Source organism: Oncorhynchus clarkii, chromosome 3 (genome assembly GCF_045791955.1).
Source record: "Oncorhynchus clarkii lewisi isolate Uvic-CL-2024 chromosome 3, UVic_Ocla_1.0, whole genome shotgun sequence".
NCBI lineage: Eukaryota > Metazoa > Chordata > Actinopteri > Salmoniformes > Salmonidae > Oncorhynchus > Oncorhynchus clarkii.
The window spans coordinates 65664106-65682600 of record NC_092149.1 but is presented as its reverse complement, the minus strand read 5'-3'; the positions used below and the strand labels follow the sequence as shown (position 1 = coordinate 65682600).

At 41.3% G+C, this 18495-nt stretch overlaps 1 protein-coding gene across 1 annotated transcript; it reads left to right on the top strand.

The window, feature by feature from the left end:
• Window positions 1–166: 166 nt before the first annotated feature.
• On the top strand, window positions 167–17475 carry LOC139401381 (heart development protein with EGF-like domains 1). The gene is made up of 14 exons (XM_071145678.1): window positions 167–699; window positions 3478–4341; window positions 4520–5602; window positions 5797–5910; window positions 6105–6236; window positions 10183–10274; window positions 10600–10655; window positions 10862–11022; window positions 11317–11451; window positions 11884–11926; window positions 12008–12045; window positions 14716–14803; window positions 15072–15249; window positions 15947–17475. Exons 1-14 carry the CDS (start codon window positions 378–380, stop codon window positions 16088–16090), a joined length of 3450 nt encoding a protein of 1149 aa, XP_071001779.1. The 5' UTR covers window positions 167–377; the 3' UTR covers window positions 16091–17475.
• The last annotated feature ends 1020 nt before the right edge of the window (window positions 17476–18495 follow it).

Here is an 18495-nt window from a genome sequence, read left to right as displayed (position 1 = left end):
ACTATTGTATCTTACATTGAAGAAATCAATGTAAAGTAACAGAATCAGAGATTCGGGATATTCTGAAGTCTAGTAAGAGTGTAACAATAGGCTAGTCCGCGGACGGCCAACTGGGATTTGGGTGGAAACTACAATCGCTGATGTGTGTAGGAGGAGCTAGGCGCCTCGGATGTGATAACATGCTTATTTTTACATCACCACTTTATGGTTATCGAATTTATTGCCCGTCATCGGATCAATAGGTGTTTCGGGTCTCCGAATGGATTTTTTAAAATGAGAAATTACTGAAGAACACAATTTCCAATGTTGGCAGTGGGCGACTCGCTGCTTCTTGTTTGGAATATACTCCTGCCTTCCGATTTCATGTCGTTTTGATTATGGAAACGTGTTTTTTGAGTCACGTAGTCCTAGCCCGTCTTTTTCTTGTGGTCCTTTTGATCGTTCTGAGGCCCATCAATGCGTGGACGTACACCTCCAGCACCAACGATATGGATAGGACACTGGTAACGAGGGGATACTTTTCTCCCAGCGTTACGAACTCTGAAGAAGTAACTGCCTTACCAAAATACTTGTTTACTACTTCGGGAACTTCTAAAGACTTTAGGGAGGTATCATCGCCATCAACTGGAACAGAACAATACCACCGAGTCCGGCATTCTGATGACAGTGAGACCCGGACATTGAGTGAAGACAAATTAGGTAATGGGTAGTAAAATAGGCACCTACAGACATATGGAAGAGGGTGCATCCCTTGGGATTCGAAAACAGGTCAATAGTTCTACATACTGTCCCATCCCTGTATGTGGCCCGCGGTGAGAATATTTCAAGTGTCGGGGTGTTTTTTGTTGTTGTCAGAGACTATTTAAATCTCAGTCGTGATTTAATCATTGTATATAAAAGTAAACTACAACGGACTATTTATTGCACGTTTATAGGCTACTTGATCAACATCCCGGGGTCTATTTAGACTAAATTAAATAACAGCATTGAGGTAGAAAAACCCAGAACAAGGTCCTGGGCTGGCATGGTTACACATGGTCTGCGGTTGTGAGGCCAGTTGGACTTACTGCCAAATTCTATAAAACGATGTTGGAGGTGGCTTATGGTAGAGAAATTAACATTCAATTCTCTGGCAACAGATCTGGTGTACATTCCAGCAGTCAGCTTGCCAATTGCACACTCCTTCAAAACATCTTTGGATTTGTGTTGTGACTGCACATTTTAGCGGGGTCTTTTGTTGTCCCCAGCACAAGGTGCACCTGTGTAATGAGTATGCTGTTTAATCAGCTTCTTTATATGCCACACATGTCAGGTGGATGGATTGTCTTGGCAAAGAAGAAATGCAAACAAACAGGGATGTAAACAAATTTATGCACAAAATTGGAGAAAAATAAGCTTTTTGTTCGTATGGAACATTTCTGGGATTTTTTATTTCAACTCATCAAGCATGGGGCCAACACTTTACATGTTGTGTTTATATTTTTGTTCAGTATAATTCATCATAGTGATCATTTGAGACAATATACTAAAATGTGCTTGGCAGCTAATAGCCTAACAGTAGATTAGAAAAATACACCCTGTACTGAACAACTTCTAAGGTTTACCTTTCAAACCAATGAATGTCTTTGTTGACTCTTGTTTCAGCACTCAGCCAGAGTTTTGGAAGTGTTGTTTACCTACATAAATTCTTATGAGGTATTGTCAGTGAGTAGATGTGGAGAAAGTGTTCACTTTTTCCGGTAATTAATTGCCCAGACTTCATTAGAGAGTAGAGCTATTATATCCTCCTTGTATGCATAGGTTACTACGGCCACTACCAAGAGGTCTGAACCTTTATGACACAGGGGGCAGTGTGCTTGGCTGTGAACTGCACGTGCTCTGGTTCAAGCACCGTTTTCCTTTCTCAATCACTACATCGGAATGGTGGCAACAGCTGTCTCAAGCCTTTACTGGAATTGAACCTCAATCTGCACAGGGGTCGAGGTCCGCCTCTTGAGAAGGTGAATAGTCTGTCTCTGTACATAAACGTAACAGAGTGCTTTCTGTTATGCCCCGAGCAGGGCGCGAACCAGCGATCTTCTGCAAAACAACACACACTACACAACTCAAAGCCAACTGTCTTATCCAGCAGAGGTTGCCTTCAGATCTCAGGGAAGTGATTTTCTTTACAGATGCACTCCAGCCAACATGCTTTGGGGCAAATTTCACATCCACTATATAAGCTTGCTACAGTCTCTGTCAAAAGGTCTGAGTCTGGACCTTTATGGAACAGCCAAGGGTGTAATTTGGGACAGAACCCATTTCATCATCGTCATGAACTGGGAGCAACACAAATGATGGCGCTGGTTTAGAAAGAAAAAAACGAAACACACACAAGCTAACTCATTGTGCCTGCCATACGGCTCCGGTCAAAAGTAGTGCCCTGTATAGGGAATAGTGTGCTATTTGGGATGCATCCTATAGGTCTCTCTCTGTGGACTGACTATACCATTGCTGAACTCTTCTTCCCTCTATCTGCGTACTGACTGTCTGACAGTTTGACTGTCTAGGTGTGTCATTGCTATGTGTTTACATTCAGGATGTTATCCAGCACAGGCAGTGCTCAGCTCTTCCTTGGCACTGGCAGTAGGTTATTGTTCCAAAGCCCTCCAGCAGCAGTGTTGAGTCAGTGCAGAAGTGCCAGGCACAAGCCTTCCCTACAGACAGGCACGCTGTCAACAGGCTGCCGTAGAGTAGATAGGAAGATATTTCAGGCCCCGGACCAACTATAAACCAAGCTTTAGGCCTAAGTGGAGTTTGTAGGCCCTAGTAGTAGTGGTGTTATGGACAGGAACACTCCTCACCCGGGGTGTCTGTTTTGTTACCAGTAAATAGCTTACATATAGTGTCTGCATGGGTAGGCCTAGAACTGCCATATCTTAGTATTAGGAGGTCTAGTCATCTTTACAAACAGAAACATCATTGGCAACAAAAAAAATCAGCAATGGACTTACCAATGAAATGTCACATTTATGGGACTTTAATGAGATATGAACTGTTTTCATAAAGCTTATACAAACTATGAGCCAGAGAGCCAACTCTGCCTCAGCATGAACCCAACCAACATCTGCGATGTGACTGCATTTTAACGTCTATGGCTTCTGCTAGATCAGGATTAGGAAGGAAATGGCAAGGTCCCAAAGGCCTGAGTGCACCTCCATATTTAGGGCCAAGGCTTTTGTCAGGGTAGTCAGGCCGGGCTGCCAATTGTTCTCCACCTAAAATCATTACATCCACAGGTACACCTGGCAACGTCTTCCCTTTCAGACAAGACCACTCTGGGGTCATCTGGTGGCCTGATGTGCACATTGCAGACATTTAAATTTTGGTTTGGCTTTCTCCCCAACTCATTATGTTGGCCCTTGGGACACACTGCTTTTCTTTTATACAGAAAACTCATACCTATCATCCTTAATTGTATGTATTTATTATTCACAGCCACTGAACAAAACACGCATCTCTCCACGGTCTCAACCCGCGGGGCATCAGAAGGAACCCTTAGTTTGTTGAAAGAGCAGATGAGCTCTACCATTGTAGTGTCCACAGAGGCTACCACACATTGGGAAGACCAGACCAGACTAGCACCAGACCACCTACTAGAGACCTACCCTGGGCTTCGAGTGGACCTCAGGTCTGTGACACAAGCCAGACTCCCTCAGGACAGCCCAGATGCTGACAGCAGTCTCAGGCAGGACCAGTCGACGAACCGAGGCACCGTGGGTCTCAGGCAGGAACAGTCGACGAACCGAGGCACCGTGGGTCTCAGGCAGGACCAGTCGACGAACCGAGGCACCGTGGGTCTCAGGCAGGACCAGTCGACGAACCGAGGCACCGTGGGTCTCAGGCAGGACCAGTCGACGAACCGAGGCACCGTGGGTCTCAGGCAGGACCAGTCGACGAACCGAGGCACCACGGGTCTCCAAGAGGACCAGTCGACAAACCGAGGCACCGTGGGACTCGGGCATGGGCAGTCAACAGCCACTCTCAGACAGGACCAGTTGACAGACCTAGGAACCGTGGCTCTCCCCATCCCCGTCCAAACTGACAGCACCTACATCTCCTCCACTGTGAGTCGAGCGGGAGAGAGGACTTTACTGTCTGTGATATCCAACAACACTTCCATGTACTCTGAGGACTCCAACTCCTCCTCCCAGTCCCGGGTCTCCACCTGGGACCTCCCGACTGGCCGCACTGGAGCCGGGGCTGGGGCTGTCACCATCAGGATACCCTTCACAGGACCTGAGCATGGGCATGATGCTACATCTGGGTCTGACTCTTACCACCACACCGACTCCTCACAGGGTAAACAGCCCTCAAACTCTCTCGCTGTGTATATGTATGTCTGTGCATATATATGTACTGTATGCATATGCCTACTGGGGAGGATAGGATATGCAAAAGTATAATTACCATTTCTCATGTAGTAAATTAACAAATAAATGTATCTCCTCCTCTACCGCTTCTATTTCTTTCTAAACAGAGTGGTCTGGTGGTTTCGCCTCCAGAGGGACCAACCCACTGACTGGACCTCTCAATGTGACCCAACAGCAGGACCTCACCTCTCTGGTTTCAGAGGGAACCCCGAACTCCACCCCTCCGCTCAGGGTGGTTGATAACCACAGCAGACGGGACACAGACACAACAGACTCTAGTCAGCCTTCCAGAGGCAGGACATCCCAGCCAGAAGAGGGGGTCTCTGCTTCATCACAGCCCCATGTGCTGTCGTCAGAAGAAGGCCCCAGCCACCCCAACACCTCTCAGGGAGGAGAAACAGATAGAGATTCTCCCTCCATCCTAGTCACTGGGTCTGAGACCTCCACCAAGTCCTCCACAGGTCCCCCTAGCACCCGGGGGGAGCAGGGTGAGACAGAAGGGGTCCCTTCGCTCCACACAGAGGACAATACTATCCTAGGCCTGGGTCTTACTACCGCTCCCCCAACACTACGAGATAGTGCCACTGCCCTGGATGACTCCCTGTCTCGGTTCCTCGCCACCCAGCCTCCCTTCATCCCCAAGACTCAGCGGCCGCCGGTGGCCACAGAGGTCCTGGTGTCCACCACACCTGTTACCATGACAATAAAGTCACAGGTCACCGAGGAGGAGCCCTACATTGTTACCATGGCAACCAGCACCACACCGACCCCGCCTCTTACTACGACGAGGATGGTTCAGCCCAGTACCACCACTTCCATTGAGGCCCAGACTCAGCCCACCATCATCCCTACCACCACTACCACGGAGACTACCTTAGGTCTCCAGAGCTCTGCTTCCACCCCCCAGCCCCCGGGCACCACTCAGACTCAGACCCAGACCCAAGGGCCCTCAACGGGGGTGAGCTCCACCGACGTCACCACCTTGCACCTGGAGACCAGCACGGCCACACAGGGGGACACCATGGCCCACAGCATCACCACCACTGCAGCCTCCTCCTCCTACAGTTACAGCGTCCCCACCAGAAACACAGTGGAACTACACACAACAGGGAAACACACTGCCAGGGGGACCACTGAGATAGAAGTGACCACCGCTCCAATGGACATCAGATCTACACCGCAGACACCAGGTTTGTCAACACAGTATATCTTTCAATGCTTTGATTCTTCTAAAGTTAGTTTTGCCTTGAATTGAGCTGGAAAAGTGAAATGAAGATCCCAAAACATAATGACTGTTTGGAACAATAAAGAAAATCGTAAGAAACTATGAACTGCATTGTTATGAGATACAGTACGTTATTCTGAATCCTGCTCTCTTCTTTAGGTAGTGCCTGTGAGCCCGGCCCCTGTCTGAATGGAGGTGAGTGTCTACCCTATGGAGTGACTGGGTTCACCTGTGACTGTCTGTCATCATGGACAGGACCTACCTGCAATGAGGGTGAGCTCAACCTACAATTCCCAGCCATACTGTATATTAGTATGTGAGCTATTGGTGAAGTCTATATATTGCTAATGGTATTGAATGGTATAGTCTTTGTGGGGGGAGCGGGGTGCGTGCATAGTCAGCTGTATATTGTGTTGACCTGCCCTCTCTCCTCTGTCCTTTGTCTCTGTTGTGCTGTGTTGGTTCAGATGTGGATGAGTGTGAGAGTGGCCCCTTGGGCCCCTGTCCCAGTGACTCTACTTGTGTTAATACCAGGGGCTCCTTCAGCTGTGAGTGTCCCCTGGGTCTGGACATGGAGCATGGAAGAGACTGCACGCGAGGTACGGCTAAATAAACAGTACAGCCTTTGTAAATGTATACAATATTTAGGTTCTTATTTAATATACAGTATAATAATACATAATAATAATACATGCCATTTAGCAGACGCTTTTATCCAAAGTGACTTACAGTCGTGTTTGCATACATTTTATGAATGGGAATCAAACCCACAACCCTGGTGGTGGCGCCATGCTCTACCAACTGAGAGTTTGAGTTCTAATAAAGTAAGACAGCAGCACTATAAATCTTATAGCTAAACATACTGTACATATCAGTACTCTATTTACAAGGTCTCATGTCATATAACAATGAAAATATAAACAATACTCAGGGCCTTATAGATTAGGTTATGGTATATGTTATGTTATTAGGTTGCACTCACTTTATAGAGAGGGTCTATATACAGTGTGTGCAAATGAGGTAAGATAAGGGAGGTAAGGCAATAAATAGGCCGTAGTGGCAAAATAATGACAATTTAGCAATTAAACACTGGAGTGACAGATCTGCAGAAGAGGAATGTGCAAGTAGAGATAATGGGGTTATGTTATTAGGTTATGGTATAGGTTTTTGGTTATGGTATTAGGTTATGGTATATGTTCTTATGTTATGGTATAGGTTATTAGGTTATGGTATATATTATGTTATTAGGTTATGGTATAGGTTATGTTATTAGGTTATGGTATAGGTTATGTTATTAGGTTATGTTATTAGATTATGCTATTAGATGATGGTATATGTTATTAGGTTATGTTATGGTGTCAGTTATGGTGTAGGTTATGTTATTAAGTTATGGTATAGGTTATGGTATATGTTAGGTTATGGTATAGATTATTAGATTAGATTATTAGGTTATGGTATATGTTAGGTTAGGTTATTAGGTTATGGTATAGGTTATGTTATGGTATGGTATAGGTTATGTTATTAGGATATGGTATAAATTATGTTATTAGGTTATGGTATAAGGTATGTTATTAGGTTATGGTATAGATTATTAGGTTATGGTATAGGTTATGGTATGTTGGGTTATTAGGTTATAGTATGTTAGGTTATTAGGTTATGGTATATGTTATGTTATTAGCTTATGGTATAGGTTATGGTATAGGTTATTGGGTTATGGTATAGGTTATTAGGTTATGGTATAGGTTATTAGGTTATGGTATAGGTTATTGGGTTATGGTATAGGTTATTAGGTTATAGTATGTTAGGTTATTAGGTTATGGTATATGTTATGTTATTAGCTTATGGTATAGGTTATTAGGTTATGGTATAAATTATGGTATATGTTAGGTTATGGTATAGATTAAGGTACAGTGGGGCAAAAAAGTATTTAGTCAGCCACCAATTGTGCAAGTTCTCCCACTTAAAAATATGAGAGAGGCCTGTAATTTTCATCATAGGTACACTTCAACTATGACAGACAAAATGAGAAAAAAAATCCAAAGTTTTTTGCCCCACTGTATATGTAATTAGGTTATGGTATAGGTTATTAGGTTATGGTATATGTTATTAGGTTATGGTGCAGGTTATTAGGTTATGGTATAGGTTGTTAGGTTATGGTATAGGTTATGTTATTAGGTTATGGTATTTGTTATTAGGTTATGTTATTGGGTTATGGTATATGTTATGTTATTGGGTTATGGCATATGTTATGGTATAGGATATTAGGTTATGTATATGTTTTTAGGTTATGGTATATGTTATGTTGTTAGGTCATGGTATAGATTAAGGTATATGTAAATTAGGTTATGGTATAGGTTATTAGGTTATGGTATATGTTAGGTTATAAGGTTATGGTATAGTATAGTATGTTAGGTTATTAGGTTATAGTATGTCAGGTTATGGTATATGTTATGTTATCAGCTTATGGTATAGTTTATTAGGTTATGGTATATGTTAGGTTATGGTATAGGTTATGTTATTAGGTTATGGTATTTGTTATTAGGTTATGTTATTGGGTTATGGTATATGTTATGTTATTGGGTTATGGCATATGTTATGGTATAGGATATTAGGTTATGTATATGTTTTTAGGTTATGGTATATGTTATGTTGTTAGGTCATGGTATAGATGAAGGTATATGTAAATTAGGTTATGGTATAGGTTATTAGGTTATGGTATATGTTAGGTTATAAGGTTTAGTATAGTATAGTATAGTATGTTAGGTTATTAGGTTATAGTATGTCAGGTTATGGTATATGTTATGTTATCAGCTTATGGTATAGTTTATTAGGTTATGGTATATGTTAGGTTATGGTATAGGTTATTAGGTTATGGTATAGGCTATGGTATGGTATATGTTATTAGGTTATGGTACAGGTTATTAGGTTATGGTATAGGTTATATTATAAGGTTATGGTATATGTTATTAGCTTATGGCATTGGTTATGGAAATTATTAGGTTATGGTATAGGTTATGGTATGTTATTAGGTTATGGTATATGTTATTAGGTTATGTTGTGTTATTAGATTATGGTATAGGCTATGTTGTCAGGTCATGGTATAGGTTTTTAGGTTATGGTATATGTTATGTTATTAGCTAATGGTATAGGTTGTCAGGTTATGGTATATGTTATGTTATTATGTTATGGTATAGGTTATTAGGTTATGGTATAGATTTTTAGGTTATGCTATATGTTATTAGGTTATGGTATAGGTTATGCTATATGTTATTAGGTTATGGTATATGTTATTAGCTTATGGTTTAGGTTATTAGGTTATGATATAGGTTATTGGGTTATGGTTTAGGTTATTAGGTTATGGTATAGGTTATGTTATATGTTATTAGGTTATGGTATATGTTATTAGCTTATGGTTTAGGTTATTAGGTTATGATATAGGTTATTGGGTTATGGTATAGGTTATTAGGTTATGGTATATGTTATTAGCTTATGGTATAGATTATTAGGTTATGATATAGGTTGTTAGGTTATGGTATAGGTTATATTAGGTTATGGTATATGTTATTAGCTTATGGTATAGATTATTAGGTTATGATATAGGTTATTAGCTTATGGTTTAGGTTATGGTATAGGTTGTTAGGTTATGATATATGTTATTGGGTTATGGTATAGGTTATGGTATAGGTTATGCTATATGTTATTAGGTAATGATATATGTTTAGTTATTAGGTTATGATGTATGTTATGTTATCAAGTAATGGTATAGGTTATGCTATTAAATTATGGTTTAGGTTATTAGATTATGGTATAGGTTATGGTATAGGTTATTGGGTTATGGTATAGGTTATTAGATTATGGTATATGTTATTAGCTTGTGGTATAGGATATTAGGTTATGGTAGATTATTAGGTTATGATATATGTTATTTTGTTATGGTATAGGTTATGGTATAGATTATTGGATTATGGTATAGGTTTTGTTACTAGGTTATGGTATATGTTATTAGGTCATGTTACGGTATAGGTTAGGTTATGGTGTAGGTTATGTATATGTTATTAGGTTATGGTATAGCTGATGTTATTAGATAATGGTATATGTTATGTTATAGGTTATGTTATGGTATAGGTTACGTTATTAGATTATGGTATATGTTATGTTATTAGGTTATGGTATAGGTTATTAGGTTGTGCTATATGTTTTGTTATTAGGTTATGGTATATGTTATTAGGTTATGGTATAGGTTATTGGGTTATGGTATATTTCATGTTATGTTATAGGTTATGTTATGGTATGTGATTCGATTATGGTATAGGTTATGGTATATGTTATTAGGTAATGGTATAGATTATGTTATTAGATTATGGTATAGGTTGTGTTATTAGATTATGGTATATGTTCTGATAAGATAAGAGATTGCTAAACTTTTTGAGGTGTTTATTCAATATCAAGCAGGATGCCTACATTTCATTAGATGAAAAGGTTGACTGTAAACTTTACAGACTGTCTTGAACCTTAGTTAACCACAGTGTCTGTTTTCCTCCACAGCAAAAACTTTCCTGGGCACGTTCAGTTTCAATGTCCCCCTGCTCTCCAGGAGCGCCACACTGCATGAGATCCAGAGAGAGATCAACCTGCTGGTAAGGAGCACAGGGACATGGTGGGGAGTAGGGTTGCAAAGGGAGGGAATATTTCCTGTGTATAACCCTGAATATTCCGTGTAACCAGTCATTTTAGAATATTTCAAGAATTTTGTACATTTGCTAAATTACCGGGTGTTTTGCAACCCTAGTGGGGAGAGAGAAATTACTATCACTGATATACAGTATACTATTGTGGATCTGTTGTAGTGAGGCAGCAAACCTGTTCAAACATGATAATAGATGTATTATGAATGCAAGGAAGCTATAGTTTATGTATTATATGGTGATTATTAATAATAGTTTAAAAATATATATTTTACAGCTGAATGCCTCACTATCAATTCTGCGTGGTTACCGGCGCTCTTCTTTGAGTAAAAAGTGAGTTTCTTCTTACCCCTTGTCATGCATACTCTGAATGCATAACAACAAGCCTTACTCTCTTGGTTCTTGTGTATTTTGTATGTAAAGCTTCCTAAAAAAAGAACAATCAGGACCATATATTTAAAATGCCTTTATTGTAATGGAGTGTTCAATAGAACAAACATGGACTTCAAATCAAGTTTGCTGTGACGTGTGTGTTCCAGAGGGGAGGACGGAGTTCGTATCTCTGCTGTCAACATGTTCTCCATCTCTACTGATGTGACCAGCTCTGAGGTCTACCACATCATACAGATGTCTCTGAACAACTGTAACAGCACCGCTGGACACTGCCGAGTGGTGGTCACTCACCAACTTTCCTATCATGGTACAGCACTCTCTCCCTCCCATCATCACCTCTTTCCCCGTAACCCCAGTCTTAAAGGAATAGTTCATCCTAATTTCAAAATGACTTATTTGTTTGGTTACCTTGTAAGCAGTCTGTGGGGACAAGGACATAATGCAATCCACGCTTTGGGTTTCAGCCACCATCTGCTAACTTAGGCATTTCCTAACCATAAAACAATGGAAGTCAATGTACGACATGAGCATGTTTTAAATATCATACCTGGCCCTGTTACAACCATCCTTACCACACCTCTCTCCTCTCTCTGTCCCTTAGTTGAGAGTCTGTGTCTGGCCCAGAATATCCAGTGTCACCCTGAGCATTCTTTTTGTACCGACTCCAATGGGACAGCCTACTGCCAGTGTCAACCAGGGTACTTCAAACTCAATCCTGAGGATCAGTCCTGCATAGGTGAAGCCTGGGTCTGGGTGAGGGTGGAGGGAGAGGATAGAAGATAGGCCTCAGTCCTGCATAGGTGAAGTCTGGGAGAGGGTGGAGGGAGAGGATAGGTCTCAGTCCTGCATAGGTGAAGTCTGGGAGAGGGTGGAGGGAGAGGATAGGTCTCAGTCCTGCATAGGTGGGGCATGGAAGGATGGAGCGAGCAGACGTTAGAGCACAACATAGCGTTTCCTATTGACATGTTCAAGTAGCCCCCCCTCTCCCATTTCAGTCTTTTTTTTCCGTTTGGTGCCAAGTGAATATGACCCTGGGTCAATCTTCTGTAAAATTCAATTCATTATTTTTATTTCATTATAGCCAGCATCATATTGAAAAGAAAATGCATTATATAACTGAAATGTTCTTGTTTTGAAATAATTGTAAATAACATTCCTTATCTTACAGAATGTGGTGATGGTCTGAAACGGGTCAATGGAACCTGTGTCAGGTAAGTAATGAGAACTCTCATCCATGGACCATTCTGTTAATTCATGCTTTGGTCTTTTATTTGGCTGTTTATATCTTTCAGGTGCACATTTGGATTTGGAGGATTCAACTGTGGAAATTGTAAGTAGGAGAGTTTAATAACAAAAAGAATCATTTAAAAAGTGTGAGGAAAAAGATATAATTGAGAATCAAGACAACATAATCATTTAAGGCATCCTTCAGGATTTATCTTCTTCCCCAAAGTCAGATGAACCGTAGTCACGGGAGGTAGGGGTGCTAAGGGTGCTACAGCATCCCCTAAAAAAATCTGAATGAAAAAAATATATATATTATGAATTTAATTTTTGTTTTTCTTCACAAAAGTAGTGCACTGGGCTTTTACTAGCCCTGTATAAGTAGACCGATACAGCCATCTGTAGCGCGGGCAAAACCTTTTTTATGCAGTCATAATCACAATGAAGCGCCAGAGCCCTATACTGCGAATTAGCGAGTTCATCTCGGGATTACCGTTATCATGAAAGTGGCTCACCTTTTAGCCAGGTGTATTTTTATGGCATCGAATCCTTCCGAACTAACCTGCTCCGGGACAAGCTAACTCCATCTATCCTGAAGTGTCTGAGCCATGAGTTTTGGACCAATGAAATCAGATACTCTCCCTCTCGTAAAGATTGTGCCATTATCCCTTGCATTTGAGGAAGAAGACGGATTATTTTATTCATCAAATTTATATTTTTTTGGTGTAGAAAATACCTATCACATTACACATTTAGTTAAATAAAATAGTAATGACAGTGTTTTCTTTCTAGTCTTTGTTTTTCATATGATTGTATTTTGAAATTTGCGAAAGGCAAACTGACAGCCGCAACCAACCATAGACATACAGTATATCACAAAAGTGAGTACACCCCTAAGTGAAAATGTCCAAATTGGGCCCAATTAGCCATTTTCCCTCTCTGGTGTCATGTGACTCGTTAGTGTTACAAGGTCTCAGGTGTGAATGGGGAGCAGGTGTGTTAAATTTGGTGTCATCGCTCTCACACTCCCTCATACTGACTGGTCACTGGAAGTTCAATGTGGCACCTCATGGCAAAGAACTCTCTGAGGATCTGAAAAAAAGTTTGTAGAGCAAATTGCTGCTCTACATAAAGATGGCCTGGGCTACAAGAAGATTGCCAAGATCCTGAAACTGAGCTGCAGCATGGTGGCCAAGACCATACAGCGGTTTAACTGGACAGGTTCCACTCAGAACAGGCCTCGCCATGGTCGACCAAAGAAGTTGAGTGCATGTGCTCAGCATCATATCCAGAGGTTTTCTTTGGAAATAGACGTATGAGTGCTGCCAGCATTGCTGCAGAGGTTGAAGGGGTGGGGGGTCAGCCTGTCAGTGCTCAGACCATATGCCGTACACTGCATCAAAATGGTCTGCATGGCTTTCGTCCCAGAAGGAAGCCTCTTCTAAAAGATGATGCACAAGAAAGCCCACAAACAGTTTGCTGAAGACAAGCAGACTAAGGACATGGATTACTGGAACCATGTCCTGTGGTCTGATGAGACCAAGATAAACCTTTTTGGTTCAGATGGTGTCAAGCGTGTGTGGCGGCAACCAGGTGAGGAGTACAAAGACAAGTGTGTCTTGCCTACAGTCAAGCATGGTGGTGGGAGTGTCATGGTCTGGGGCTACAGTTCATTGAGGGAACCATGAATGCCAACATGTACTGTGACATACTGAAGCAGAGCATGATCCCCTCCCTTCGGAGACTGGGCCGCAGGGCAGTATTCCAACATGATAACGACCCCAAACACACCTCCAAGACGACCACTGCCTTGCTAAAGAAGCTGAGGGTAAAGGTGATGGACTGGCCAAGCATGTCTTCAGACCTAAACCCTATTGAGCATCTGTGGGGCATCCTCAAATGGAAGGTGGAGGAGTGCAAGGTCTCTAACATCCACCAGCTCCGTGATGTCGTCATGGAGGAGTGGAAGAGGACTCCAGTGGCAACCTGTGAAGCTCTGGTGAACTCCATGCCCAAGAGGATTAAGGCAGTGCTGGAAAATGATGGTGGCCACACAAAATATTGACACTTTGGGCCCAATATGGACATTTTCACTTAGGGGTGTACTCACTTTTGTTGCCAGCGGTTTAGACATTAATGGCTGTGTGTTGAGTTATTTTTAGGGGGACAACAGATTTACACTGTTATACAAGCTGTACACTCACTACTTTACATTGTAGCAAAGTGTCATTTCTTCAGTGTTGTCACATGAAAAGATATACTCAAATATTTACAAAAATGTGAGGGGTGTACTCTTGTGATATATTGTATAATCCATAGATGACAGTTTCCATTCATGTCAAGACTGGCAGCCAATGTTAGTGTTCCCGTGAGTTTAACAGTCAAATTGCCAGGGTTACCTATAAGTAATTTTAAAAAAGACTTTCAAAATCCTATTTCACACCATAACCTGCTGAATTTGCAAAATCACTTTTCTGTCATTTTGATTTTGGCACAAATTCAAATGTGGCACTGACTCGCCCATGGATTGATGTTCCAGCATTGTCTCAATGAAGAGTTTGGAGTTCGACTAGCAATGTAGGACATGCACGTGCAGTTACAAGCCTGCTAGAGTTAGCGGCAGACGGACGAGCAATATCCACCGTCGTAGTATGGATGGAACCTGAGCTGGAATGTGAAGCTGGCTAGCTGTAAAAAAGTCTGAGTAGATCTAACTTGCTTTGTAGTATACCACTCAGACCTCCAGTTGATTCATAATGTTTTGCGTTTCTACTAGTCTACAAGCTGATAGCTGTGGTGGTATCGCCAGCAGGGGGTGGTCTACTCCTTATTCTCATCATCGCTCTCATTGTCACCTGGTGCAAGTAAGACTCAATGACACTAGTACTGTTGTTATTACCATCTAATAACACAATAATATAATTACAAAACCTAATTCCTTATTCTCAGTCCATGTTGTATTATATTTATCAAACTAATATCTCAATTCGAAAACTTTATTGTCCACACAATTTGGAAATCACTTAAGCGTTAATAATGATGTAATAACGCAATAATAACATGCAAATGTTTCACTAAACTCAGTCAACGTGCTGCCATTGAACTAATATTTGTCTGTCTATCTCTTTACAGGAAAGACAAGAATGACATCAATAAGATTATTTTCAAAAGCGGAGATTTTCAGATGTTGCCGTACCCAGAGTTCCCGAAGATTAACCGTGTTTCTATGGAGTGGGGGAGGGAAACCATCGAGTTGCAGCAGAACGGTAGCACCAAGAACCTGCTACAGATGACAGACATCTACTACTCTGTACGTATAGAAACTACTACTCTGTACGTATAGAAACTACTACTCTGTACGTATAGAAACTACTACTCTGTACGTATAGAAACTACTACTCTGTACGTATAGAAACTACTACTCAGCATGCATAGAAACTACTACTCTGTACGCATAGAAACTGCTACTCTGTACGTATAGAAACTACTACTCTGTACGTATAGAAACTACTACTCTGTACGCATAGAAACTGCTACTCTGTACGTATAGAAACTGCTACACTGTACGTATAGAAACTGCTACTCAGTATGCATAGAAACTACTACTATAGCTGTGGTATATGAGAACGTATACCACAGGTATGACAAAACATGTATTTTTACTGCTCAAATTATGTTTGTAAACAGTTTATAATAGCAATAATACACCTCGGGGGGTTGTGATATATGGCCAATATAATATGGTTACGGGCTGTGTCCAGGCACTCCGTCATACCCATAGTATATTGTCTGATCAGCATCCAGGACCCAAACCAGGTGGTTTGTAATAAGACAAACATATGGCATTTCTCCAGAAAACAATAGACAAACCAATTAGACAGAAGGGCCACTACGTTTGTTAATTTTGCTCCAAGGCAGCAGGTTAGGATTAGCATACACCTCCCGCTCTCGCTCTCCTTCCTCCGCTGTTGACACTGACCACCTCATCTAATTTTCCTGTGTTGCAGCCTGCTTTGCGTAACTCTGACCTGGAGCATAATGGCCTCTACCCGTTCTCCGGCCTGCCGGGCTCCCGTCACTCCTGCATCTACCCCGCTCAGTGGAACCCTTCCTTCATCAGCGATGACTCACGACGCCGGGACTACTTCTGACGCCCAGCTACAGCTACGCCCAGCTACTGAAGATCGACTGCAACAAAAACACTTCACACTGATTTTGGATCATACGATTTGATCATATGATTTGATTATATGTCACAAGCAATAATCCATAAATTATAAAAGTTAGCATGAATTCATAATGTGTGGAAAAATGTCTGTTCCGCAAAGTGAGTGTGTTTTTGTGTGTGCACGCGTAGACACCCATTTGCCAACTGCTGTGAATTGTAGATTATCTTATTTTATTTCACTGAAAATGCAGGTTGAAAAGACAAGCTGCCGAACTTGTTTTGTGTGTGTGAAGTATTGTTACATTGGGAAGATATTTAACTACATATGAGATGGAAAAACATGTATGTCAAAAATGCTATGTATTTGTCAGATGACGAATAGATGCACCAAAGTGGTTTCATATGACAGATTGAATGATGGTCTGCTGCAGTCTGTTGGTCTGAACAGTACAACAGTTGTTATTGATTGAATATTTCAACTGTTAGAAATGTATGAAGACATTTTCAACATCTTGCATTGTAAGAGGGACTCATAATACCCCACCCTATTCTATAAGGAGTAACATCTGAAGTTTGGACCATAAGTGTGTGTGTATGAGAATCTTGGATGAATTCAGATCAATCACCATGCCAAGTTTCAGATCTCGTTGATTGTTTGCATAAATATGTACTTTAAAAACAGCAGGCTTAATTACAAATAGATGGAGTTTCCTTGTATGTATTTGTTGTCTTCCTTCTAATATGAATGGTCTCTTACCTCTGGCGTTTTAGTCAGACATGTATTTAATAATAAATAAGATAAAGTTCTGTAAAACTGACTCTTTAAAAGTGATCATTCTGGGAAATTGTATTTGCATGATCACACTCAAACTTAGCGGCCTATATTCTTGAAGTGTATCAAAGTAGAAGTGCTGATCTAGGATCAGTTCCCGCCTTTTTGATTATAATGAATATGATTAAATGGCCATGGGTGGGGTCCTGATCCTAGATCAGCAATGCTTCTCTGAGACGGTTTATGAATACAGACTGTTGTTGATCTCATAGTGATATGGACAATGTCCCAATTATCTGCTACTTCCTCCCAAAGTGTGCACTTGTTCACTTCCAATCACTAATTGAAAGGAAATGACTGGTATAAGAAAGTGTGGAAACTCCCAGTAGCCCATGTCTCCACCAATCTAATGTTTTAGATGTGTGGGAAGTGGTGAAAGAGTACACACTCAAGGAGAAAGGAGATTATATTGGGAATCACCCATACTGAGCATTTGATCTACTTTCATCTTCCATGTGGATGATTTCTTCATACAACACCAATAGTATTCCTGTCCACAGCTCTATATCATAAAGACACATCTATACCACAAAAAATGGAAAGTAGTGTGTTTTTAAGCATACAGGAAGCTTATGCAATGCTACATGCAGATATTCCTTCCTTTTTGGTTTCTGTTGCTGACCAATCATTTACATATTTCCAATGTGCATTGGTTGTATTTGAATTTGATTTCAATGTTGCCTCAGACACCTCAGACCCTCAGATATTGACAGGGTTTCTTTTCCATCACTTGAGCACCCAGAGTAACTCCCTGTAAACATACAATAAACCTCTGGATTTTCAGAAATGTTGTTTACCTATATCGTGATGGATGAATTGGCTTATATCATAGTCAACGGGCCTCTGGCTATTGTCAACATATTAGTCAACTTGTTTTTTGCTTTTTGCCTTTTCTGTCCACCGCGAGGCAGAGAGGGTCTCAAACAGCCTGTGAAGTTACTCCTGGGATTCTTGGTTTTCTGCACCACAATTTTCCTGGTCTCTCTTATCACGGTGGAATGCGTGTGGCTACTCACTTACAGCGAAGAGATCCAGTATGTTGATATGTTAGTGTTGTTCACTGCATTTACCAGCATGTCAACCTCTGTTTGGCTGAATTTTTTCTACTACACCCAGATCGTCCCAGCCCAGCGAGCTCTCTTCATCTGGGTGAAGAGGAACATCAAAATCATAATTTACTGGGGCCTGTTTGTCGACAGAATTTTCTTTCTGTTTGACTTGGCTGTTAATACATCACTAGTTTATTGTTTCAAAGATGTTGAGGGAAACAATAACATCACTTACACATCAACAAACGACACTGTTTCTGGCTCTACAGATGGACTGTATTACACTGTCCTGGTGTGTTTCTATTGCAAAGTTATCTACATGTTTTTTTGTCTGTGTGTGATGGTGGGGTCGAGCTGGGTCACAGTGTGCTACCTGTATAGACACATGAAGAGCATGAAAGAGAGTGGCAGCACCTTCTCCTCTCCCCGCCTGCACAGTCAGATGAGGGTCACCATCACTGGGATCCTGCAGGGAATTCTCTACTTCCTTTGTGCGCTGTGGATCTT